General features: G+C 37.9%; 1 protein-coding gene across 10 annotated transcripts; it reads right to left on the bottom strand.

Annotated features, from left to right (window-relative positions):
- Nucleotides 1-118: 118 nt before the first annotated feature.
- Nucleotides 119-27,303, bottom strand: LOC144658984 (atrial natriuretic peptide receptor 1-like). 10 transcript variants are annotated; one of them, XM_078519522.1, is made up of 23 exons: nucleotides 27,169-27,303; nucleotides 18,951-19,026; nucleotides 13,810-14,507; nucleotides 13,212-13,516; nucleotides 12,796-12,937; nucleotides 11,615-11,830; nucleotides 10,399-10,495; nucleotides 10,204-10,300; nucleotides 9,261-9,341; nucleotides 8,092-8,190; nucleotides 7,787-7,864; nucleotides 7,356-7,460; nucleotides 7,155-7,226; nucleotides 6,699-6,864; nucleotides 6,441-6,587; nucleotides 5,669-5,846; nucleotides 5,145-5,285; nucleotides 4,206-4,329; nucleotides 3,836-3,904; nucleotides 3,107-3,281; nucleotides 2,365-2,463; nucleotides 1,155-1,246; nucleotides 119-850 (listed from the first exon to the last, which is right to left on the bottom strand). In XM_078519522.1, the coding sequence occupies exons 3-23, from the start codon at nucleotides 14,489-14,491 to the stop codon at nucleotides 743-745; spliced, it is 3,273 nt and encodes a 1,090-aa protein (XP_078375648.1). In that variant the 5' UTR covers nucleotides 14,492-14,507; nucleotides 18,951-19,026; nucleotides 27,169-27,303; the 3' UTR covers nucleotides 119-742. The 10 variants fall into 10 exon arrangements, with proteins under 10 accessions (XP_078375648.1, XP_078375634.1, XP_078375673.1 ...); XM_078519508.1 differs by having other exon boundaries at nucleotides 13,810-14,504; XM_078519547.1 differs by lacking the exon at nucleotides 27,169-27,303 and adding an exon at nucleotides 19,494-19,744.
- Between the last annotated feature and the right edge of the window lie 370 nt (nucleotides 27,304-27,673).

Raw genomic sequence — 27,673 nt, 5'->3', positions numbered from 1 at the left:
GAGGCGATTTTACAGACACCATCCCTTGGAAGAAGGCGCGTGATTAATAAGCTTCTCGAACGGTCCTTCAACATTCCGAATGATTTACAAAAAAAAAAAGGCGAGGTTTCACTACATTTTTCTTCATGCGAACGCTTTATTAAACTAAGATTTATTACTTTAAAAAAGTTTCTTTTTATAAATAGATTATTACTGTACAGGAACTATATACATCGACTGATGATTCGGCCTTATAATTATCAACAGACACGTATAAGAGTTAAGGATCTAAGTACTTTAAAATATATTATATATTTCGTTATTGTAAGCATTAAATGAAACTTATTACTGTGAGGTACGTGTATAAGTTTTAGCAAAATGGTCATTGTTAACATCAACCTAGTAATGCGGCTGAGGCCGCTTTCCAATCCGCTCTCTTTCATTCGGTTAATGGCATTTTCATCCGTTACTGGTAATGGTAAATTACTTGAAAAAAAAAAGAAGCTAGCGTGGGTATGACTCGCTTGCTTCCGAGATATTTAGACAGGTCTATTTAATCCAGACAATAGAAATCGTGTAAGAAACGCTACATCGCGTTACGTTTTTGAGGATTGGAAACATTTAACTAAGAAAATATTCACTGGTATATAAATATTAAATGATTTAATATGGTTATATTATTATCCTTTGGAATGTTTATAGAGCTGGCAACTCTGTCAAGCTACAGAACAGGAAGACATTCTGCATGAATGCACTTGTGGTACTACTTAAATTCGTGTTCTGACAAGGAGGCCGCTTCTCTGAGATCTGGAAGAGGTTTCGTAAAGCCATCCTTTCCATTTAAAAAGTAGGTGATGATAGTCCCTTTTCCCTGCAAAAGAAACACTTTTAGACTTAAAGTGAATCTAATAATCAATCAGGAGCTAGGTTTATGAGAACATTCAGAAGTTATTGTGAGATAGAGCTTCATGGGAGAGGGAAATTTTAGACTACACGAGAAAAAATGTCGGAGTAGAGCAATAAGTTGCAGCTTGGTGTCGGTTTTTCTGTGTACTGTAGCAGTTTATCCAAAATAAATGAACGGATTTACCCAGTCCAATACTAACAAATGATGTTACACAAAGCAAACTGCACCTTCAGTTTTCAAGACATTTTGAGCATATTTGCCAACTGACCTTCATTGTAACCGGTCCTCTTTCCTCCATATGGTAACCCCCAAGAAGGTCCAAGGCTGCTTTGCATTCTGGACTCAAGTGAATTCTTAAAGCTGAAGAAATAAGTTTCATGAATAGAAAAAGTAACTGTCATCAAAAGAAAACCTCACAACCGTAAAGGTTCGAAAGAAACGACCCCGTGAAAGTAGCGATAAAATTTCACCGTTGTTACCAACTCCCGAAGTAGCGAAGTTTTCGAAAGTAGCGACCTCAAATGGAATTTAACTTCTTCCTATAGAAGAAATGGTAACATGACTGTCGATTATAATTTCTGTGTCTTTTGGAGTGCTAAATCACCGCAACTGATCCATGGGATTGCGAAAATAGAATGGTACGCTAAATAGAGTACCTGAAAGAAGACTTTAGTCTTGTACCAAATATGGTATGTTTTTTTTTCCATCATCGCGTGACTTGTGTCTTGTACTGGCTTCGCCGCCAAGATACTCGCGTGAGGGTCCTGAAGGGGGGGGGGGGGGGTTCTATCCCATTCCCAGCCATGCCCATCCCATTTCTCGCCTATTTTTCTCTTCCAGTCCCACTGAACGTTGGTATCTCCGGAAAAATCAGGCTCCGCACTGTCGTGCGTACGTGTTGTCCTATCCGTTTTTTTTCTGCTTTTGTCGTTCCCCTTCTCCTCCTCTGTTCTGTTCTTCTGGGCGGTTCTCTTTTGGTGGGTCTGGTGGGAATGTCCGTCCCCCGGTCTCGTCCGTCGGGTTGCGGCGTCGTCGGTCGCTGCTGCATGTGCATTCGGTCCGTCTCTTCTTCGCTCTCCCTGGTCGCGAGCCTGGGTCGGGTGTCGTCCGTGTGTTCCGTGGTCTTCACTACACGATTGAGCTGACACTTGCGTGCGGCGTTGGTTTCGTTCGGTACATTGTACTTGCTTGAGGATATTATTGAGCCTGAATATATGTTTTGGTACTGCGCGCTTCCCATTCCCATTTGTTGTGTCCCGTCCCAATACCCAATCCCATTTTCCCAGTAAAACACAAACAGTGGCATCCCAGTTCCCATTTTCCCCTTCAGACCCTCTCGCGTGATACCCCAAACAAGTGAGCCTGGATTGTGGGATAGCATTCATTCCTCATTTTATATGATATCGCCAATTAAGTTTGTTTTCTCCAGTTCACTTCGTGCTTTTAAAACAAAGGGAGCCGTGATAATACGGACTCACCCAGGCCACTAGATTCCATCCTTGAGGCATAGTTCACAGTATCTCCAAATAAACAGTATCGCGGCATTTTGAGTCCTACAACTCCAGCCACACACGACCCTGTGCGTGTAGAAAGGATAAAAAGAGAGTTCTTAGTTTATTCCTACAAGTGTAAGATGTAAAAAGAATTTGGTTGTTGAACGGTGTTACATGACGTATACAAAATGGTTTGCCATGTTTTGCCGTTATAATTTTAACTCATGCACTTTTTTCTAAGGATATACTGAGAGATCTTTAAAACAGCCTGAATAAATTTCACAGCTGAAATAGTTGTCAGCTGTGGTTATAACTATTGTGCTTTTTACTACTATATCCCAGTGACATCAAACATTAATGGAATATTCTATTGTGGGCAAAAGTCTGTTAACTGAATTTCACGTTCAAGGGAATGTTATTTCTGACGTACGAGCTTCTGAATTGGGCTGAAATAAACATTTTTCCACAGAAAAAAAGGCAGCTTTAGCAGGTTACGATAAAAATTGTTTCCTTTGAGGAACTTCCGGGGAAGTTCTTTATTCAGCAAAACGATTCTGTTTACACCCTCCCTCCCCTCGGAAAGAAAATTAACTTTAATGAACGACATTGATTAACACGTTTGATCGGTCATGACAACGGATGGTAAAGTGCAGAGATTATAATCCATACAATATTTTGCAAATTCTCTAACAGTGATCTCTAGCGACAAGTCGTAATCTTTACTAACCCGTATGAATTCCTATTCGTAGTTGAAGCCTCTTGTTTGGTATGTGTTGGATAGTGAAGTCTATTGTAGAACTGAGCAGGTTTAGCGCCATCGTGGCTATCTCACCGGCGTGTTTATTCCCGTTCCGTACAGGCAAGCCTGATACCACCATGTATGCATCACCAATTGTCTCAACCTGTTTTCCATTGGAGATGATAAATCAGTTTCATATTGTCTTATTGCAACTGGAGTTCTTAAATCACGAAGCATGGAAACCACAAAGTCTAAGTGATTGTAATAGACAGTGAATGACGGAGTGTGTCTAATGGAATAATTATCCTCTATGATTTACAAAAAAATATATCAGTTTGTGCCATCAATAACAACAAATGGCAACACCAATGTACGAACTCTGCCTATTTCTATTTTTTTTTTTGTGGTCTATATGGATGATCAAGGCAACAATCAAGAACTATGAGCCGAACTATGGCCAGTCAAGGCACACGAAACATCTTCAATTAGAGGCACGCCCATGCACTATTCAGTTGTTATTCAGATTCGGATATGATATCACGATACCAGCTGTGAGCAAGTGAAACGTCACTTCAGTTTTTGCTCCGTGTTGTCTTGCAGATGACAACGATGAATTCCTTTCGACTTTCTCCGTAAATAGGGGCTTCAGAAAACAGCCATATGAAGAAGGTACCCAAATGTACGTGCACGAATAACAATATATTGTGTATAACGTACCTTATAGACATCATGGGCGTCAATAATGTTATCGAAGCATGTATACAAGTCGTTTAAGAAATGCACCACCTGTGGAACAACAATAGAACGCCTTTAGTTTTGGTTTCCAAAATTTTGACTAGACTACTTGAATGTGTAGATACTTTGGCAAAGTTTATGAACACTGTGACTTCTGTTTTAATAACTCAGTGAAAGAACTACGAATTGAATTCAGTAAAACGGGACGTTGATCCAATATATGTGTATGCATCATCTGATGTAAAATAACGAGTAACATCGTATGGCAGAGTTAATGACGTGAATGAAAAATAAAAAGTAAATTAACAATAATGTCGACTTAAATAAACCGTTTAAAAAAAATGTTCAGTACCTGCAACGGTGTGCATTGAGCAGCAAGAGAGGTGAAGCCCACGATATCACTGAAGTAAATTGTCACACAAGAGAAGCTTTCGGCTGTCACAGATCTACCCAGCTTAAGATCCTCTGCGATTGGTCTAAAATGAGACATTGCGCTTAATTCAGATTGCCTGAAATTTGCTGAAATCCTATACGGGGCAGTTACGTTAAAAGATAACTTTAGCATTTTTGATTCCTTTTTGTTGTTGTTATTTCAGTAATAAGGCTCAAACAGAGAACAGTTGTGTTACTGAAATGGCTAAACTGTCTTAATATTTGTTACCATTAACCAAAAGAACTAGAAAATAACATTGGAAATGGCTGGTATCCTGAAGACTACCAGCAGTCAAGTACAGTCGAACCACTTAAACATGGACACCAAAGGGACAGGGACGAGTGTCCTTGTTATGGAGGTGTCCGTTTTACAGAGGCATAGTTTGTATGAATTTTAGTCTTCTTCGATTAAGTCCAGGTGAATTGTCCGAAATAGGGAGGTGTCCGTATTACAGAGGTGTCCGTATTACAGAGGTGTCCGTATAAAACAAACCAAAGCCAAAAGGGCCTATTACAGAGGTGTCCATTACAGAGGTGTCCGTATTACAGAGGTGTCCGTATTACAGAGGTGTCCGTATTACAGAGGTGTCCGTAAGGAGAGGTTCGACTGTAGTTTAGTTAAGTTTAATGGCTTTTTCACAATTCAAATAATTTACCTTAACCGACATCTTAACAAATTAATGTTAAATAAGTGTCACTAGTACCTCTAAGAGTTAAAAGGAATCTGGATCATTTTGAAGTTTGATTGCTTGACACGATTGTAATGAGAATTTTGAAAATGAGAATCTTTCTCCTATTTCTTTATCGTTTGTATCATGCTACATATGAAGTGGTTATGAAGTTGCATAATGTCGCTTACTTCGGTAGCATTTTGTAAAGTAGCTCGTCTGTTTTGGCCTTCTCCTCGGCCAGCTGCATCGTTCTCTCATCGACAAGATTTTCCAGTTGGTCTGTGTAACTTTCCATCATGCGTATCATGTTATCCACAATGTTGGCATTTCTAAAACAGGCAAGTAACACTGTAAATTAAATATTTTATTAATGTTATACTTGTATCGATGATTTTTTCTATTTTCCTCAGACCACCAATCCTTGACCAATCCTCGTAACCTTGCACGAAGAACTTTGACTTGTATATTATTCAGGCAAAAATTTGGTGCTCAGTGTTTTATCTGACTAGAATATTAATGTGTTACTTTTGACAATCGAATTTAGCCGTGTATTCATTAAACCGATATATTTTTCCGAATATTTCCCAAATATGTTCTATTTGTACACAGCCATTTTCAACACCATTCAACCAGAATACATTTTGTTTTCCTGAGAAGCAAACGCTGTACACCATAAGGCTATCATAATCAAAACATTAGACCATACACTCACTTTCCACGACTTAGGGCCTTCAATTTTGACTTTATTTCCGAAAATGTTGGCCTCATGAACGGGTCGTTATCCCAGCACATTTGCATCAAGTGAATAACGCCTTTGTTGTCACCAATCTCACTTGGTAAGTCAGGCCTGAATACTGGAATGAGCCGTTTCCTTACTTGTTCGATAACATCTGGGAAAACGAAAAATTAATGTATAAGAGAAATTTAAAATGAGTGATCGCTGCACTTTAGTTTACACATAAGTTATACCTTTTCTTTAGAAATTCCAATATGGTATGATTTTAGAATTCCTGTTAAAGTTTTTTATGAATCTCCGCTCAGCAGAAGGCAAACACCCAAGGTATAAGTACGGGCTGAAATTCGATTCAGAACCTATAACAAGTGTGACGTCATTGTCACGTGATATTATTTTATTTCGATCTTCAAAAACTTGATATCATATTATAGTTCAGCCTATGTGTAATCCATGTGTTATAATGGAAATGTAATTGAAATCAAGCTGTTTAGGTATGGGAGGTTCAAAGTTGGGAGGTGCTCCTGCAAAAATTCCGGGTCAAGCCACCTTGACATCTCTGAAGTTTTGCTACGTTTTTCTACTGTTGTCATGCTATGAGTTGTTTTTGATAACTTTATGCCTTTATTGCTTTATAATTTGAAAACTCATCGTTTTTACACAGTCTTCCCGACGAAATCTCTCTTTAGCATGGTTTACTACTGATATTGTAAAGCCCGTTTAAATCAATTGTTCATAATGGCGTACTCACCCTTGGGATCCATACAAAGTGAAGAATATGGTTCCTCTCTACTAAGCAGCTCGCTGAGAATGATCCCATAGCTGTACACGTCACCCTGTTGAGAACAACGCACACCATCACCCTCCCCGAGGAATTCTGGGGCTGTCCAGAACAATTCTAATAGAAAATAAAATAACGTGAGCCAATACAAAAACACATAATTGCAAAAAATATTGCATCTCGGATCTCTTTTAGACTAGCATAAACAAAAATTAATAGAAAACTTACTCTTGTATTTAGCATGTTCACCAACATCCTTTGGCCTTTGACCGGACTTTATAAGGCGCAGGCCATAGTCAGATACTTTGCACACCCACCGACTGTCGATCAAACACTTGGATGACGTAAGATGGCCGTGCACGTGCACATGGGAGGCGTGCAGTGCTGACACTCCCTGAAACGTTTTTCAAAATCATAGCAGTATAAGATTGTACACTTAACAGTCCGAGGAACAACGATCATTTTCGGCATAGTGAACTCGGCTATTGATAAGGAGGTTGGTACAAATTAGCTTGCTCAAACGATGATGTTTGTATTTCGATCGTTCGTACTGTTTGGGATGAACAAAAAGAATCGGGGATGTTGTTTTGCACCCTTCTGCGTAAAGCGAAATTTATTCACAAACTATTTAAGGGAGTTAAGGGATTTCAATCGTAAAGACGTAAAAGAAAATGTCTCGGTTACCATGGCAATATCTTGCGCAAACGATGCTAGGAAGAACCAATCGAGTTTTATATTTTCATTGGCTAAGATTTCCTGAAATGAGAAAAAAGAAATATGCCATTCTAAGTGTGCTAGGCATCAGTGATATAGAAGAGTTGCCATATAAAAGAGTGTTAGGCGCTAATGTTTAAATGAATGAGAGTAACTGCTCAGTGGTCTCACCTCTAAGCTGCCTCGGTAGCAGTAGTGGGAAATGATACTGACATGTGGTGACGTGACACACACTCCGATGTAAGGATTGAGATTTGTGTGAACAATGTCGCGAACCTAGCCGCAAGAAAAAAAAGTTTTTAAATTGTTAATAAGTTCTGTATGTCGCGATCGTAGTATATTCATATCTGCATAGACAAGTTGAAATCCTAATCAATGCATAGTATTAAACTGTAAAGGTCAAATTATTCGTGTCTTTGTTTGACTCGCTAATTATTACGAAGTTGTCAAATGTAACATTATTGAGCCTAGTCAGAAACGGCCTAGTACATTACGCAATTTGTTAGCATATAAACGTATTTCAGTCAACAGTTTTGTAATGTTCTCGTGAAGAATCTATTTGCAGTTTATTTGATAACTTAACGTTGGTATTGCGTACCTACCTGTTTCATCTCTATCAAGATTTCACGTGTTAGGTTAATGGAATCCTTGCGTAACCGTTTTATAGCCACTAGGTCTCCCTGGGGCAAAAAAATAACAGGCATGTTATTGTGTGCATCACATAATCTATATTGCATCACCATAATTAGGCTAGATGCAAAGAGGTGAGAGGAAAGTCCGAATAAGTACGGACGGTAATCATATTTGACAAATAAGGTAAAGAGCGTTTGTTTTTCAACAACAGCTTTTATGAAGACCCATAGTGCAAAATAAAAATCTCTACGGACGCTCTAAGCTCTCTTTTAACCTTGTATCGACCAACGCTTGAAGATAACGGTTTCTCTGCATCCACCCAATCGGAATGTATTGACTGCTGGGACGACATACGACCAAGACTTTTAATGACCTGCCATAAAAACACCATGGTTAGAACATACGTCACGGTAAAAAAAAAAAGAGAAAAAACAACAAACACACTAAGCTTGCAAGTCACAGCAAAACACTGCGCTTAGGTTACAAGTCACAGTAAAAACACAGTAAGGTCACAAGCCAAGCTATTTAAACCACGTTAAGGTCACAGGTCACAGCAAAACGTTTAAGTTACAGTTAAAACATCACTGTAAGGTCACAGTCGCAGTCCAAGACCACCAAAGTAAAGTCACACTTAAGACACGACAAAATACTACAATAATAAACACGGCCATAACCGAGTGAGCAGAAAAATATTGCAAACCTTACGATTAAATAAAAATTATGTTGACCCTGTTAATCCGCTCAAGATCAGCATCAATATTCTCATAAGTTACACTTGTTATACAGGCTGCATAGACTAACTCTCCAAAGAAGAACTGTACTTCTGAACCCATGTTTAAGCATTTTTTAGATGTGATGAGAAGGCCTTCATTCTCATGACGTGTGTTGAATTTGGAAGAAGCTAGAATTAATGACTTTGCGCCGGTTGACGAACTGAATATAAAGTAAATCATAATTATGTGAACTGCGGTGGAAAGGAAGACAATGAGTGAATTCTCTTAATTGTTGAACTCTCCTTCAGATGTTTTTAAAACTGACTTGTTGGATATTTTGTTACGATCAATCATTTTCGTGCAATTGCTTTGTGGGGCATATATTCAATCTTTTCTACTCCATGTTGTTTTGATGACCAGAAGCTAGCACAGAAAACGATGGTACATATACTAGTAAGTTGAATCGTAGTTAAGCGAGCAATTGGCGTTATAGACTGCTATATTAAAAGTGAAAAAACCTTGCATTATTTTGTATACATGCACCAGTTATTTTTAATGCATTTACCGTGTTAGAGTGCAAGGACGAAACCATGAATATATTAGTGCATTTTCAATAAGGTTCCGCTATGTTACCAATTATCCCGATAATGTGCAGTTAGCGACGTTTTTAGTGAGCTTTTAAGCGCACCATTTTATCATATTCCAGCTTCGTTCTGTCGCCAGTACTCACGGTAAATTGAGAACCAATGCTATTTCGAGTCCTTGCTTTTCTCGGGTTTTTCTCTTGCATGCATCCGTCATTGAAGCTCCACTGTAAATGTGTTGAAACGTTTATAAACGGAAAATTTACTTCAAATGTTTGACTACGAAAAGACTGCAATAAAATTGGTTTGTTCAAAACGGAAGTTTGTTTTACGTCATTCGATTTAACAAATTGTCGTAAGTTTTGCACCAGCCCCCATTTTTAAGCTTTGGCTAAATTGGATGGAGCTGCAAGTAGAAGACGCAACTTACCACCTTAGGTCACTTGCGACATCGTGTGGCCAGGAGTTTTTGTGCGATGACTTGCGTTCAATTTGATTGAGATCAAATTAACACGCAATCCGTATTTATCCTCTTAAGTCATTCGCATGATGATTTTGCTTATTTACTAGGTATTGCTAAATTGAATGGAGCCGCAAGTAGTAGACTCAACTTACCACCTTACGCTTACTTGCGACATCGTGTAGCCAGGAGTTTGTGTTGATATTTTTATAGTTTGTCTAAGTTTTGCAGATTGTAATTGGCATGGGAAACGTCATACGTAATCGGAAGCTTCGCTATCGCGGTCGCGATTTTTAAGGTGAGGCCAGGTAACATGCACCGCGAAAAATACAATGCATGTTTTGGAGAGCGGTCTAAGTAAAACGGGGAACTAGGAAATTTTTCTGATCCAATTTGAGGGAATTAAATGTGTTGCAGTTTCGTTTTATTAATTTGTCCATACTTTTATGAGGTTTTTTTACACGTCAAGTACATGACTGCTCCTTCATTCAAAATCGCGACCGCGACCCAGCTCACACGATCACCTTATATTAAGTAGATTTATACAATGTATACTTAAAATCACCCTCAATTCCGTTGATATCTAGCTCTATGTTTTTATTATTATTTCAACTGGCTTACGTACATACCTTACTGGCGAACCTGTTATCCACTGAACCTAATATGATTTGTCTGTAGTCTATGATCCATGCGTCGTTCATAAGGTCTTTCTCATACATTTTACGCCTGAAATTATGAATTTTGAGAAGTTTATAACAGAAACAGAAGAAAGGCATTTTGACGTATAACTGAGAAAAAAAGAGACATTTTCTAGGAAATGATACCTGTAGAAACAGAATGCCGCGAGAAGCAAAATGACAGCAAGAGGGGAAGCGACAATAACTGCAATCAGCCAGCCTTGCATTCTGCCATGATCGCTTACTGCAAAACATCAAAATAACAAAAAAGTTTATATGTATTAATATAATATAAAACCAATGTGACAAAAGATATTGAATTTATACACCAGGAAGTGGCAGATGTGTAAGAATAGTTTGCACTATCAGTCTGTTAACAATCTTACTAGCCCACCAGCCAAGTTAAAGAGAAAGCCCCGCTATAAATTTTTTTAACAAGTTCTCTTCCACTATAAGCAGTATTGAATAACAACCTGAAGACTTTTAAAAGGGGCTATGTCACGCAATTTTAAGCAATTTCGGCACTGACCAACGTAACTGGTCATAGAATTAACTGAAATATCACAATAACAGCTTAAACTGTAGAAGAACTCAAAACGAAACACAGAAAGGCCAAAAAGAGGCATGGATGGGAAAAATTCGAGAAGATTAAAACGGATTGCATTCGGGTAAACTTGAAAAACTTCGGCCCGACGTTTTTCAAGTTCATCTCAATTTTTATGAAAGTATCATTTGCTCGGATATTATTCTTGTTTGTTATGTGGACGTAATTTTTCCAATAAGAGACTTTTGTTCTGCCCATTTGAAGTTTATTAGAGCCTTTAATTAACGAAAATAAATAGAATTACCTAAAATACCGTGGCAAGGCCCCTTTAAATTGAGGCACATTTCTCATTTTCTGTTTGTGTGGCATGGTAATACACCTATCAATGTTAAGCCGCTGGGGGGGGGGGGGGGGGGGGGGGGAGGCCGGGCACAGGCCAGGCATTTGAACTTAACTGAGACTTTCTGTTCAAATGCCTAGCCCCAGGGCATTTGTGGATGTTCAAAAGAGTCACTAAACTTCAATTAATTGTTGTAGGAAAGTCCATTAAAATGGTCAAAAGTCCCCACTACGGGCAAACAACTGCTGTCAAATCCCCCGCCTATGCCCGGCCTCCCCCCCAGCGGCTTAACATTGATAGGTGCATAATGTTATTCCAATTCCCATGACAAAAGTTGCTTCCTGTGGAATAACAAAGTCCATAACCAGACGGTATCCACTTTCGTTTCTTAGCCAGATTATAGTAAAAAGGTGCGAGGCCACTAGGTCTAAAGTCTGATCATCATAAATTCAGCCAATTTTTTTTTTTACACTTCCTACCTCTGCACGCCTCAGCATCAAATACACACTCTGGTTCATCATCAGGGACCTTGGTTGAGCCCCCAGGCCACACGGCCAATACCTGGGAGTGTTTGACGACATTTCCACGCGAATCAAGCTCCAGCAGTGCTGATCCAGTGCTGTTTTGTATGTTCTCAAACACGAAAACCGGAACGCGGTTTCCTTTGTTGTCGATCATCACCGGTCCAGACATCCCTGGAAATTCAGAATGACACACAGCACTGCTTCTCCGCGACAAGTGCAAAAATTTGTCTTACCTTATTATAGGAAATTAACGCGTCAGGAAATTAACGCGAATTTCAAAAATTCGCGTTAATTTAAGTCGCGCTAATTTTCGTTAACGTTAATTTCCGAGCCGTTAATTAAGTGGAGCGTTAATTTCCGTGACCTTAATTTCCATTATTTTGGCTCCAATTTCTCGATACAGTCCAGACCCTCTTGACTTCTAGAAGGCATAATTTCATTAGGGTGGAAAACTGCCGGTATCACTGAAACTGTGAAGAACGCTCGAGGTGGTCAGATTTCTTCACTTAGCCCCTACGTTAAGGATTATACGCCTAGTTCTGAAATAAACTCGTTCCTGTTGTGTCAACACATTTTTTTTTCTTTGTGTACGTCGCGTTAATTTCCTTCATTTTGAAATGTTACTCCCTCTCTCGCGTTAAATTCCTTTATTGTGAAGTAGTTTTTACTTCAATTCGCGTTAATTTAAGTCGCGTTAATTTCAAATACCTTAATTAACACAAGCGTTAATTTCCTATAATAAGGTAACCAGATATTTATTTCATCGGCCATCATCAACTCAAGATTAAGTGCTGAATCCATAAGTAATATATACTCCAGGGAATACATCACTGTTGCTCACTACTTACTACTTATCTGTTTTTGGAATCGCGAAATTCGCGAAATTAACGTGTCGCGAAAATTTCATGTAATAAGGTAACTTAATTATTTCAAGTAATGCGTGGGGTATTCGTTAAAAAATGCGAGGCTTCGAGAGTGAAAACGAAAAAAATTGTTTACATGAATTTTTGAATTTTTTTCCAGGCATTTTTGCAATGTTTAACTTACAAACACATCTGAATTACCATTTCTTCACCTTAAACTATAAGTGAATCATGTGTTTGAAGAAGCGATTTTCAAGTCGATGCACTACTTACCCGTAAATAGCGGCGTTGTACTGATAACGTTTCTAAAGATTGCGGTGCCATTGGAGATGTTTCCTCCTTCACTGAGAGTACGGTTAAGAGCATGCGCATAGAGCCACACTGCATCGTATAAATAAGGTGCCGTCTTGGCTGCCTGTATAGGAATATTGCATGAGTTAAAAACACCCTAAACGATACATAACTGCAAAAATATAATTAAAAGCTGTGCTGATACTTCTTGGCAGAATACTTGATGCATTATGCCCTGATATGAATGACTCGAAACTTGGAGCTTACTCTTCAATAAAATTCTTCTTTCAAAGTATTAAACTGCCCTGCTAACTGAAAAGTAACATGATCTCTACAATATAATAATAGCGACGTTCACATCAATTTATATCACAGCCATTTACTACTTATCTGTTTACCGAAGGGGTGACAGAGTGGTTTTGATACAGTGGCATGTCGCGAAGTCCATTGTTTAGCCATTTTGTAATATTACGTAGCTCTTCATTTCCGGGTTTTTTCACGGACAATGTTATGAGACCTTCAAATATTTCCAACATCTTTTCCCAACTCAGTGACCACTTCTTGTTTGCCAAAGATGTCCGTAGAGTTTCTGAGATATAGAAATCCAAGGTGACGAAAGCAAAGTCTCCTTCAAGCATCCCTAGCTTCTTGGCAACCAACAGCAGGCGCGCGACTTCAGTCCTTGTAGCTAAAATGAATACAACTGAAGCCACAGATAAATTAAAAGAAAACGGAATACAAGAATTAACAAATGTGCTGCTGCATAAATGTACTGAGAGAAAGTCTCAAGGCCTCGGTACCTAAGCATGCAATGTAGCTGATAAGGTGAGAACATTACAACTGCTATAAATCTTTTGAATTGTGGGCGTTGTCTTAAAGATATTAAAGTAAAAACATTGAAGGTTTAACTAATAATTTAGGCTGAAACTAATAATTTAATGTGCTTCCGTTTATTATTTAACTTTTCTAGAAAACAATTATTTGTGATAAGCTTACCGCGAGCGTGTTTCTTTGTTTCTTGGAGGAGCGTCTCAGCTTCTGTCTGCTGTGTCTCTGGATCGTCAGCCTTCTTATAGACATTATAGTAGGAGACAGTTATATTGCTTTCTTTAAAATATTTCACTACATTGTTTGCAATTGGTGCCCAGATATTTGTAAAAGCGTCATCTCTTGCAAGAATGGCCGCCCTTTTCCATTCGTATCTTCGCATGATTTGCAGTAGAATTAACGGTGTGCTTTGTGAATACGTGCGGCTAAACGGCTGCGTCCTTGCGAACGTCGAGTACTTGCTCTTGTCTTCAAGACCCAGCGACGAACAAGAAAATGATATAATGGGCTTATTCCAATACTGTGCAAGAAGCCCGGCGGCAAGGCAAGCTATTGAACAACCAGGACCTATATACGCATCTACTGATGCTGACGATCGCATAAGGTCAGCGACTATTCCTACCGCTTTTACCGAGTCGCATGCGCTGTTCTGGATCGTGTAAGTCAAATTCAAAGCAGGAAGTAAGTTTTTATCCTTGTTAATATCACCAAAGGCGGCTTTTACAGCTGGTCTGATGCCATCTCCCACTTGAAATCCTCCCGTGATGGGCACTAATACACCAACTCGAACTTCTTTGCGTACAGCGTGAGATAACCAAAACACTAGGCAGGTCACGAACGGCCTGATCATGGTGCGAAATAACCTGCTGTTAAACAGAACTCATCACATGACTGAAATATGTAAACTAGCAAATGGCGCCTCTTCGTATTTCCTGTATAATAGCGGCATGATGAAACGCACACCATCCAGAATTAATTAGAGAGATTATAGCAGAGGAAATTTTTTATTTATTTAATCGAATATTGTTGTTAAAGAAATTCGATTAACTTGATTTATTTTTAAAAACTCATTGCAATATGTCAATTGTTGTCGTGTCAGAGTTACGCTAAATAACAAATAGTGATATTTCTTTGTGTTGCCTTTTCAAGATCCTAAAATAAATGCATAGATTTAGTATCAATGATAAAGTCCATTAGGTTTAATGGAGTGTCCTATTTACAAGTGAGCGACAATTTTAATATAGTTATAGTCAATACATCACTCATACTGCGCGCAGCCGAAGAAATAGACGGACAATTTTCTATATTTTCGTGAGAACAAACCATATGTTGGCAACACGTCCGACCTGCAATGACGCTTGAAGCGTCATTGCAACCAAATGTTTGGTTGTAAATGTCGGTACAAAATAATAATCATTGAAAGACACTTTTCTTTTTATTTTCAATTTAGTACCAACTGGCGCTTTTTGTTAAAATTGTGATTAAATTAACATCACACTGAGAAAGAACTGAACACACTATATCAAGTCGATCTGCTTATCAATTATTGATGGATCGAATAAGCAGTCAAACGGTGCACCTGAGTTTCTAGCCTATCATTCTATTTATTTTCGGACTTTTACCGAGTATTTTCCTTAAAATGATCCAAAGCCAGTCTCAGACTTTAAATTTAAAAGCTGAAAATGTCAAAATGTACTTGAGTTATGTTTATCTAGTTGTCAATTTCTTCCATTTAATTTTGTCATGCGACAAGGGAAACTGCCTGATTCTCGCTTATTGCAAAGAGTGATATTATCCACGCTATTCATTTCGTTCGATTGACGCAAATTCATCCGGCAATTCGTCGCAATTTTCGACCATTTTCATGGTCGATAAACTGCTCGAAGCCTCATTTCTTCAAAGTAAGGATGGTTGGTTGTAGCTATCATCGCCGTTGCTTTTTTTTGAATAACAAGTATCTTATAAACGACAGCAACTTACCTTGCCTTAGTAGCTTTTTTACTGTTTAACACTGAGATCAATAGAAATCCTTACAGCAGGATTCAGACAGGAGAAACACAAAGCACAACAACTATACGTAAAATATCTGACGGTTTTGCAAATAATCAGTTGGGTGCACAAGAAAGAAATCGCTTGGGAGGCGGAGCCTATAGCTGTTTACAAAAGCTAAAACGTTTACTGTGTTTCAATATTGGTTTTATCGAGTAAATAGATTTGCATCGTGACGTACTACTTACTTAGACAGAAGGCTTGAAGCACGATTTTGTGTTTGGCACGAAGTCCTTTAGTTTTTGGTGCTTGAAGTTTATACCCGTTTATAATAGGCAATATTCATGAATATGTTTTTGCAAGTGGTTCAATTGAGTTCTTTAACTCAGTTGACAGGTATGTGTTTGTTGATAATGGACTTATTAAATCCTATCATGCGAATAATTTTCCTCCTGAATCCTGCAATCCCAATCATTATTTATTATATTTTTTTTCACGCATATTTTATTTCTACCAAGGATAGTGTGAAATTGGGTAGATTTTTTTCCAGCAGACTTCCCCTGAAATCGTTTTACAAAGGCAACTATAAAAACCTGGCCTTGTTACAGGGGGTTTATAGTCTAGGATAGTTTGTCTTTCACTTAATTTCAGGCAGAGCTTCAGATTCGAGTTAAAATTACGTATCTCGCCTTATTTGTTCTATAGATTACCTGCTATCTTAGACTGACTTAAAAGTACTAAGTCAAAAGGCCTTCAGGTTTAAATAAGTTAGGCCACAAGTAGCCTGCGTAGCTGGCGGGAGTCGAGTGCGAGTGCTTGCTTCGAGCGGGCGAAGCCCGCGTGCGTCCAAATTCCTCGCGGCTCCGCGGTTCCCTCTCTTTGCCGTTCGCCGGCCCGTCTCAAAGCAAGCACTCGCACTCGAATCCCGCCAGCTACGCAGGCTAGGCCACAAGCGACAAACGTAAACGCAAAGGAAGTAAATTAAAATTCCCTTAAGACAAAAACTTATTTATTCAAAAACAGTATGGGCAGGAAATTGAATTGTAGATAATAAACTGCATTCAAAGTAGATCTTTTTTTAGTTATATGTGGTGATTAAAACTAATGAAGTTATCGTTCTCAGGTAATTTAGAAGCTGCATGATGGCTTTAAATTGAAAAAGGACGTGTACGGAATACTCTTTCAAACAGTAAATTTGTATATGGCGGTGGGTGTACGTTAGATCGCGGGGGGGCTACAGAATTTGAGGACAGCCGTTGAACAGTCCTGCCCAGCACTTGCGACTCGACTGATCAGGAAATGAATTCCTAACAGACATTTATGGAAAAATGAGAAAAATGACTGACATGCATTAAACTAGACCATGATTTATATATGATTTAAGCATATGACGCAGAGACTGGCTCTCAACAAGGCTTCTCCAGTCCTAAAGTTTGGCAATTGACTAAATTAACAAACTTAGTAATTGGCTAATATTACATGCTCACCTAAATACTTAACATTTTAGGTTAAATTTTGCATTCTGCGGTTCCTTTGGAGAGGTTTTTAAAAGTCGGATTGTTATAATGTTAAAAGATAGGACCGAATCAAACTAGAAGGTAGTTAAAATCGGTTTTCTTTGTAGTTAAGGGTTTTGCTGTTTAATATGTCATACATATTTATCAGTGTGAGTTGCAGCTAAAAAAAGTAGCTTGCCATGCAATAAACGCGATTCAAAACCGCCTCTATTTTCTTATGTACGAGTTTAAATATATTTAATTTCACAGACCTATATGATTACAGTTAAGTGGAATAAATGGCGTGTGGAATGATTTTATGATAAGAAATTTCCGCAAAAAATCATTTGAAATGTCAGTGGAAACGCGCAGAAATCAGATCGTAGTCATTTGACGTTTTCCTCAAACATTTCATCATTTTTAAAAAGCTTAATAAAAAGGTCAAGAACGTTCATTTTATTGCGATGCTTTTATGCTTAGATAAAGTTTAAAACTGCTTTGTGTTATCCTGAACAAAACAAGAATATCAGCTTTAGAGTTTCCTTCTTCAATCGCCGGGAAAACAAGTTCGCCAGTTGATGGTAAAAGCTGGCTGAGCCCACTGTTTTTTCGTCCGTATAGTTTCTTAGCAACAATGCATGTCCTTATTGCGTCAGCCGACGCGACAATTTTGGGAAAACTCGCAGATGTTCGTTCTATGCTTCAAAAAATCTTCGTATATTTCAACGAAAACCCGACAGCAGTATACGTAGTTCCCCCGGCGGCAGTTTTGTTTGAGATGACATGGACCAATCTAATGGACGTTTCAAAATCACCAAAATCTATCTTCTGGGCATTGTCATATATTGTGTAATATTTTATTCTCTGCGTAGTTCAATGAGTATGTTTCACAATATCAGTCAAACACTACATTATGCAGTCAAAGTAAGCCAAAATTACTCTGCAATACGCAAATGAATTATTTTAAATTAACAAAGAGCCTGGCTGACGTTTTATACGCTAATGGTATTCAGCCACGAAAAGCAGGTGCGAGAAGCCGCAGAATAAGTTCCAGTTAACACTTAAAGTTTCAATTTTGCTGTTGCTTTCACCACATGCACATGATCTCGAGTATGTATTAAAGTTTATTTTATTGGTTTGTATCCCATGCACCGGTACATATTTGATGATTGTCAGTTATCAACGAAAAGTCTACCTATTTCTATTGTTTAGTATACAATCAAGTATAAACGAACTCAGAGTACTTGTTTTGAGTTTTGGCATCATAATAAGAATCTCTCAGGTTCAGGGATGTTTATTTTAAAAAGTTTCATACTAACCTGGATAACGAGCTCCAAACGAAGCCGCTTTATTAAAGAATCTCGTAAAGGCCTACAAAATTGCACACTTTCAATTCTTGAATTTTTTGGCAAAAAAGGTCGACGCAATTTCCAGCTTCTGTATGCGTATGAACCACAAAAATATCGCGCTATACACTACATCCTCTGGCTTAAAGATCAACTAATTTGTTTTATAATTTTCAGTTTATAGTGCGGTTTTGAGCTATAAATCATGCATGAAGAGAAATAAACATAAAATATTTCTTCCTGAAATTTCTAGTTCTTCTTACCTTTAGAAATCATGGCAAGGCAGCGTAAGCAAACTATAAATCGACATCGGTGAAGAAAAGCACATACGCCTCTGCGTATATTTCGCTTCTCAAATAGTTATTGTGACTAAGTACACCAAATGAACGAATGTATATCTGAGTGAGAAGAGACAGCAATAGCCTATACTAAGATAATCATCAGAATTAAATATCAAAAAGGGAAAAGTAAAACTCACATTTAGTGCCAGTCTTCTTTAATTGTAAGTCCTTTGGCAAAAACAACATGGTCAATTGTTTACTTGTGGCTGCCACCTGTCCAAAAGTGTAAGTTCGTGTCAAAGATTTCATCGAAGAATACACAAATGTTCAATGGTTCTTGATTACACCCCGTGCAAATTCTAGGCGTAGAGCGCCGGACTACCGTGCGGGAGGTCTCGGGTTCGAGTCCCAGACCAGACCAACACTCAGGGTCTTAAAATAACTGAGGAGAATATGCTGCCTTTGCAATAACAACTGCAAATGGTTAGATATTCTAGTCTTCTCGGATAAGGACGATAAACCGTAGGCCCCGTCTCCAGCATCTTCAGTGTTATGGTCAGCAGTGGACGTAAAAGATCCCACACACTTATCGTAAAGAGTAGGGCATGAAGTTCCCGGTGTTGTGGTCTGGTCTTTGCTCATTGTGCCGTTGTACTGTTGAAATGCTCGGAGATATTAGCTATGTTAAAAGCTACTCTACAATCCGAGGGTAAATAAAGTATTCACTTCACTTCACTTACGTGTATGGTGCATGTCCTTTCTTACAAGCAGTTCGCTTTAATCAATTCATGTATGTCAGATGTTTTGAATACAAATGACATGTTGTGTTAACCATGCAAAATGTTATGTAAAATTTACATACCCTCAACTTAAATTCCGTTAAAATATTCTTTTAGTGTCAACAAGCACTCCCGCGAAGCAATCTGTTTCTGTGAAATTCGTTTTGCGTTTTAACTTTAGTTTGGGCATGAATACGTTTAAATTGTTTATTACGAATTTCAGCTAAAAAGCTCTAAAAGCTTTTCCTTGAGAATTCGAGGTTATCTACTAAAACAGGACCGCCTCGCATTGTGGAAAAATTATATATCGCATGTGAATATAAAACCAGAATTGTTTTAGGATAATAAGAAACGAAGCCGAAAAATTGAAAAGACAGTGTCTGAGAATTATGTTAGTGGGAAAGGCTTCTTCACCACTGATATCTTCTTACTGGACGACTTTAAGCCCAGTTATTTTTGAACTGCTACGCAATAAGTCGTCTTTTTTTAAAATGACATACTGATCATTTAACGATTCATGAAATGTTATGTTTGTGTTGAAGGTTTCCATAAAAGGCAGAGTGTCAACTAAATGAAACGGTACCGGTGTATAAACAACACTCGTCGCACGTGAATAGAAAAATCCATTCTCGTCCACCTGCTTTCCATGCCAAACTTGTGTTGTGTATGAATTAAGAAATGTCATGCACATCAGCAGTAAAATTGGTTTCAACATAAAAGGGTATTGGTTATACGTTTAAAGTTGTACCAATGACTAAAAAGGAGAAGATAAATAATTTTAAGAAACCTGATCTTAAGTCAGAAATGAGTGAATGCAGTCAAAAAAGTTTTATTTCATTTTTTTTTCATGTTATTTTTCGCGATGCATTAAGACCAATATCGCCTGGTGGTAGCTAATATATTTTTCTTAATTGTCGTGTTTCAAAAGGTTAACCGGACTATAAACTATGTCAAATGCAAAATAAAACCCAAACTGTCATCAAAAATCTTATCTTTATATTTAGGGAAAATGTTTCGAGCAGATCGTGGAAAAATCGCAAAATCGATCGCATAATTATCACGACATATGAACTAACAATAGCTTATTATCGAAATATTAATCATGACATTTAATAAGGCCTTTTTACGGTTTTCAATATCAACTACGTTCACAATATGTTCCGTTATTTTTTTGGCGTTTATTTTATGCAATTTATGTTTTAAGAATACATTTCAATAAATTTAACATTTTTAGTTTATCATTTTTTGTTGCTAAAGATCTGCCTCCAGTTGTTCAAAAGATGAATAACACTTTCCACCGGTAAAAAAATCGATATCCAGTGAGCAGATACGTGTGAATAAAACCAACTGTGCTATCCTATCCGGTGGACGGTGTTATCCAACTTGTGAACATCTGGGGCCTATCAGATATTATCATTAAATGTGCCTAGTTAGTCTAGCAATAGCAATAGTCTAGGTCAGTTGTTCAGCAGATTTCGTCTGACATTTATTGGGGATTTATTTTTATAAATTTATTTGTCTTCGGGATTGATCTGTTTGAGATAGATTTCCCTTATTCTAACTGTTCAACAAGCGCCATAAGAAGGAAAAAACAACGTAATTTCATTCAGTACCGCCGAAAATGTGAAATTTCCTAATAAAACTCACATTTACCATGCATACAATTACGCAAGTTTTGCTCTGTCTATGCCATCGACTGCCGTTCGTGTAGGAAGGACAGTTTTAAAAAATATCATACGCATAAATAAAAATATTACCTTTTGTTGACCTTATTCCAAATTTTTTTTAAACTCGTTTATAAACATTATAACCGAGCGCTGTTTTCACAAAATGTCACGACGGCCGTATTGCTTTGGGAAAATAGACAACGAGCAGTTGATCATTTTTCTCAGGGCTAGACGAGTGGGCGAGCACTTTCTGAGAAAATTGAGGAACTGGAATGAGTTATATTTTAGAAGGTACGGGATATCGTTGACAATTTCTTCAACGATAAAAATATCCTATTCTCAATCTTGGGGAATATTGTCTGATTTTAACCAACTTAGACTTCGGCTCCGTCAGCTAAGTACCAGGCGATATCCCATGCGAGTTTGAAAATAACGGTTAAACGAGTGAACTGTGGCTAAGGTAAACATAGACTTATTTCAAATTATTATACATCTAAAATAGTTACCGCCTTTTTAATAAACAGTTACAGAATAACAAGATAATCACAGTAAAAAAGCATCATGGATAAGATCTTCAGTCAAAAAACCTTAGTATAACGATACATTCAATGCCAGTCCGCTTGAATTCATTAAAGTCTATTTGCAAATAAGCATGAAGAATTGTTCCTTGTGGCTTTCACCTACCGGAAACCATAGCTCATGTCAAATATTTCACAAGAAATTATGCGCTTTACCGTTTGGCGCGTCTAAAAGTGAACGAATTATGCAAAAACGTTATCTAATTGGTATCAAGCGATACATCAAAGCTTGTAGGACGACAGATGACGTTCTTAGGTGTGATCGCTGTAGATAAAGTGTCAATGAAATGTTTATTTGCAAGACTCAAAGCAGCCTCTCTTTTGCTCCGAAATTCGTGGTGACCAGCTCACTTTAGAATACGTCGACGCTACCAGAATACGCTGCGGCGGATTCAGTAAATTTCACGAGAGCAAAGCTATCTTTTCAAAAGATTGGCTCACACTTCAGGAAGTCTCACCGTCTAAAATTTTATTCATCGCCAGTTAAACTTGAGCGACGGCAGTAAAGTAGCTCGTTGCTATGTTACGCAGTCGCCACGCACAAATACCTCCGGTCTGGAATTTTAGCAAACCACAAAATGTTATGGAAACTTTACATGCTGACACCTTCACATTCCGTTTGAAAGTGCAAACACAAAGTCCATCTGCCTCGTCACAAGAAATATAAACGTCATATGAGTATCATGATATTTTGTTCCGCCATTTTCTAGTGAAAGCAAGATCTGCCAGACGTCCACGTTTCGCCGCCTAACCATCAAGCACCGCGTTACCTGTGCCCAGCTTTCACAGACAAAATGCAATGGTGCCTGTAGACGACTGAGGTAGCAACCCATGAAGGGGTTTCCGCACCTTCGAATTTCGGTGTACAATGAATGTCAAGCGTGGTTTAGAGTCGAGTTCAATTAGAAACTCATAATGCTATAATAATTGCGTTCGACGAAGGAGAACACACTCCTAATTTTGTGTGGTGTCCTGTGCATATACTGGATGTCCTGCGTATACCAGGAGAAATTTTTGGAGGTAGCATAAATGCCTCGCTTTCAGGTTGTCGGCCTCGAGTTTATGCGCGTACACATGTGGACTTACCGCACACGACATTGCACATATCAACGTGAACCTTTACAGGAGCTTTGATTTGTAAGGTTAACCCCACTCTTGGTAAATTAAATTTTACTGTCCTTTTAATTTAGCTCTAATGTTGTTGACAGTCTTAGGAAGGGTGTGTGACATTTCGTGAATACATCAAACGCGAAATTATCGTTTTGTTGTCAACCTTCTCGCTATCGATTCGATGACTAAAACTGTTTCGGTGAGTCATGTCAATGAAAGCGCGTCCTGATCAGGTCATCAATCGCGCAAAGTCAGGGCAAATTTAAGGCACACAAAATTGACTCGAACGCACTCCATCACACTCCACTATGATTATTACTAGTTCTATAATATAGTATTTACAAATGAAAAGTTGTTTAGGTTGAAAGTGACGGTCGAATCCTTCGAGCATTTAGTTTTCTACTGCGATGTGACAAAGACTTTTGGGAAGCTTGGTGTTCTTGGCTTAGTGAATTTGAGGTTAAGTTTCAACCCTATACAAAAATGGAGTGGAAATATTTTCTGCAGCTTTTAATACGGAAGAGGATACTATTATTTAAACCATCTGATATACAAGTGTAAATTTAATTATGTGAATCCCTCATTAAGAGTTTATTGGTCCAGGATCGGGGCTGTGAGGTATACCAAAATCTACCAACAGCAAGGAGAAAAAAATAACTAAACATTTCCAAAAATGGGAGAAGCTTTTGCCATATGTTGGCTTACAGTATGGGTGTCCTGCATATGTACTCCTCTGTCTCGCATTAATTTTTCTTTTCCCTTTGCTTTTTGTAGTTATTGTAAGCTTATATACTGTAAAAAGTGTATTGTAAGTAAGTGATTGCAGGTAAAGTATTGCAAGTACTGTAACGTATTGTTGCAAAAAATTAACAAATTACAAAAAAGAAATAATGGGTTGAAACTTTGAATATTCAGTTTTGCTAAGTACCATATTCGGAGCTCTTTAGTTTCCGAATAACATAGGCCACCGAAGAACTCATTGTAGTTAAGACGATTTGAACTATTTATGTTCTTTGTAAACTCAGAGCAAATGTCCAGCTAACATTCAAGGCCGTTGTACAGATGGGATGTTCTGATGCAAGGATACCATCCCGTCCTGCTACCATGGGTGCCGCAGCTTGTCGCTTTGCTCAGTTTTCAACACATCATTAACATATTTTGGATGGCAGCCGGAGTATCAGTCAACACCCATCACGGCTACGGCGACATACATCATAGATTTACCTACCTGCACAAGCACCTGGACCTTGTATTTTAAATGATCTTCGCGACCGACAGCCGTCCAAAAAGTTTCAATGAGCTAAAAACTGGTGTCTTGGACAGAAAGAAGGTTCATCAAAACATCTATATTGATAATGGAAACACGTCCGTTGCCAAAGGAAAGTCAGGATTTTAGTGTTGAGAAAAGATCAACAGAAAGCCAATTACACAGTTGAAATACGAACTTTGGGTGTTTCTTTTACACTCCTTTGGCTTAATGGAAAGGAAGCCTCTCCTCGACTCTCCAAAGCCAGATAAAAGAGTTCTTGTGTATCAGAAAGAAGAGGATTTGACTAGACAGTATAAGGCTACGTTTACACGGACACGGTTATCAATCGACACGGTTTCATGACCTCGAAATCGCATCGAAAACGACACGGTTTCGAAGTGTTTACACGGAGCCTATTTAACGATTTTCCGACTGTTTTCGAATGTGATTGTATAAGCAAGCGCTGCTCTCTATGCTTGTTTCACCATGTTTACCCTTCGCAAGCCAGCCAGTTCGTGCCAAAATACATGGCCGTTTTCAAATCGATGCAGTTTCACCGTTTTTGACCGTTTACACGACAACGAAACCGTATCGTTTTGAAAACGCTCCACTTTTGACAGCGTTTTCAAAACGACCCGGTTACAGTAGTGGTCTCGATCGGGGCCGTGTAAACGAAAGGCGTAACCGCATCGCTTTCGATGCGGTTACAAATGAAACCGTGTCCGTGTAAACGTAGCCTAAGTGCTCACACCATACACCTTTACACCATGTAAAGCGAATTTGCAGTAAACAGCCATTCAAAGCGGCTATCGTTGCAACAGTGGAGCAAGATCTCGCTTCAATTCCACCCTCTCCTAAGAACTGAAGCAGCCATTATTTCGCCGTTTAAAAATTGTCACCAGACATTTCATTAAAAAAGCGTCAAAGGAAATAATGAATAAATACAAACCTTTCGTTTGTTGAAGCCAAATCTCGGAGATCTCTGCTCCAAGGCGGTCTCAAGGTGGTCTCTTGGATGAAATCTTTGTCTCTGCTCACAGTACACCGAAAGTGACAATAAAGTACTTGCTGAATTTTTTGGGGAAGCCAAAAACACAAATAAGTTTAATTTTCGTGCTACATGCGATCTTCGGAGACTATCTGACACAAAGCAAAAAAGCCGTGCTTGATTTTCAGACTTTTATAAATCATTGTCATTTTATAAAACAAGGTGATAGCCTTAAGTGTCTTTTTAAGAATAAATATAGACCAATAAACTTTATAGAAAATTTGTTGACAGTTCTCAATGTTAATTATTATAGTCACAGGGTTTGGCAAGTCTGATCCTTGTGATATCTTTCGAGATATCATTCACAAACCACAAAAAGCCGCACTTGATTTCAGACTTATATAAATCATTGTATTTGTCCAGGATGACAACCTTATTGACATTTACAAGAATAAATATAGACCAATATACTTCATAGAAAATATATTAAAATATTCTTAGGTGCTTTAAACATAGTCACAGGTTTTGATAATCGGGTAACATTTATTTTATTTGCTATCAGACGGTTTGACACTCTAACCTTAAAGTTTCTTTTGAGACGACATTTATGAGCCATTTATTGTCAAAATTATTTTTCTAGAAAGACGAATAAGAAACATGCGAAACTCATTCGGAAGAATACAATCTTCCTTTTGGAAAACAAACACAATAAAGTTGATAAACACAGCAAGACGGCTAGCTTAAAATTAAATTGTTTTTGATGTTCATGTCCGGAATGCCCTATATGGTTTTCACACTGAGTGCAAAACAATGTTTTAAAAAGCTCGATATAAAGCTTCAAATGGCGGCAATTTGTAGTTTGGTTTTATTTAGAAAAACATCCCGGAAATAATTTTTGCAGTAAGGTAACTACGATGCAAATGTTGTACAAAACAACCTCGTTTTACAAAACAGAGCGGCGGGAGCAAAAGACATCAGTTGCAATTTACACTAGACCGACATAATTACACTTTGATGATTTTGCGTGCATGACTTAACTTCTTCGACAACCTGTGACCATCTTCACGCAATTCACAACAATGCAATTTAATTTCTTTATAACTTCGAGGTTCTATGTCTTAAATTTCCATCAGCTAGCAAGTTTAACTTCTTAATAGAGTTTTTTTTTTATTTATATTCGGCCACACAATTCACTTGTGTGTAGTGTAGATGGAGTCTTAGTTGCGCTTTCCTTGGAAAAAAGTCTGTATTACAAATAATGATAAGCAAATCGTGATGCTTTTTCGGACAAATATAATGTTTCAAGTTTAGTTTTCTTCATACATATGACCTGTAAAAGTAGTACTGGATGGTGTTGTTTGTATTCACTGATTGATTTTTTTATAATGCATAAAACACAGCTGAACGGTAAGAAAACAGCATCAAACGTTGTCAATAGATATTGCATATGGAAATGTACTAAAACTGATTTGGCGTTTTGCCTTAAACAAAAAAAAAAACTTCTTTTATATATCTCACTAGCACGTAAGCAACGAAAGAATCATTTTACCTTTCATGTGTTGGTTATGAAATGTCAGTGTTTACTTCTGACTCATTCTCTGTGCCAACCTGATTATGTTTCATTTTATAAGCGAACGGTGTGACGCTCATCAATTCAAGTACGTAGAATTTTAAAGGCGACGAATCGACGCTTTTTGTTGCTCTCAATTATCTAAGGGAAATTGAATCAAGCCGATGCAGGTGACTTTTTTTAAGATTTCAAAGCGGTAAATTGGTTGTGTTAAATTGTTCCAATTTTTCACCTTATAACTTGTGTTTATTCTTGAATATTGTTAGAAAATTTTTGTTTTCTCGCATCAAGTTCTCAGGAGATTAGATTTTGTTTCAGCGAATCTAAACAAGGTTGTCGACGATTTTCTACTTTCACAAAGAAATCAACACATACTCGGGGTCTTTAAACAGGGTCAAGAAAGCCTTAATTTAACTCTGAATGTTTACTAACAATCTAACACGCATGTTCTCCAAGTCGAATATTCAGTCTTACCTTCTCAATGGCTACGAGGTCATTTTTTGGTCGCATTTTTCCCTTCAATTCTGCAATTCGATAACAGAATGATGGGTTTTGCTCCAATAAGAATTTTAATTTCCACTTAACATTGTCACCACCAAACAGCACAGCAACGTATTTGCATCCGTTTAATTTAAAGCGTGAATCCGAAGGCCTGGTTTTTCATACCTGCTGGTAATGTTTGTATTGAACGTTTAATTATATCTGGCTGTCAATCACATCCAAATGGAAAAGTTCCCATAAAAGACACTTAATACAATTGATATTGTTTCCTTTTATGGGGAAGAGAAAAAAACACAAAGACAATGAAGTGCCGTTATTTTTCATGCATCGTTTAAATGTAGTTCTTCTATATCTGTTTATTTACGAAAAACGATAGAGTTTACGGATGAGATGTGAACTTTAAAAGAGACACGTGCTACATCACTTACAATATATTTATTTCTGGCATTGTCTTATTCTTATCAACATTTAAAGTAAC

The sequence above is a fragment of the Oculina patagonica genome, chromosome 1 (assembly GCF_052425735.1).
Source record: "Oculina patagonica isolate OP01 chromosome 1, crgOcupat, whole genome shotgun sequence".
NCBI lineage: Eukaryota > Metazoa > Cnidaria > Anthozoa > Scleractinia > Oculinidae > Oculina > Oculina patagonica.
Note: the sequence above shows the minus strand (reverse complement) of the source record. Positions and strands in the feature narration are given on the sequence as shown.

What these genes read in the sequence shown, in the direction of transcription:
- LOC144658984 (XM_078519508.1), bottom strand. An exon ending in AACAAAGAAACACGCTCGCG is followed by an intron (nt 13,517 to 13,809) that starts GTAAGCTTATCA and finishes CTGTGGCTTCAG; the next exon opens with TTGTATTCATTTTAGCTACA. An exon ending in TTGCGCAAGATATTGCCATG is followed by an intron (nt 6,865 to 7,154) that starts GTAACCGAGACA and finishes AAAACGTTTCAG; the next exon opens with GGAGTGTCAGCACTGCACGC.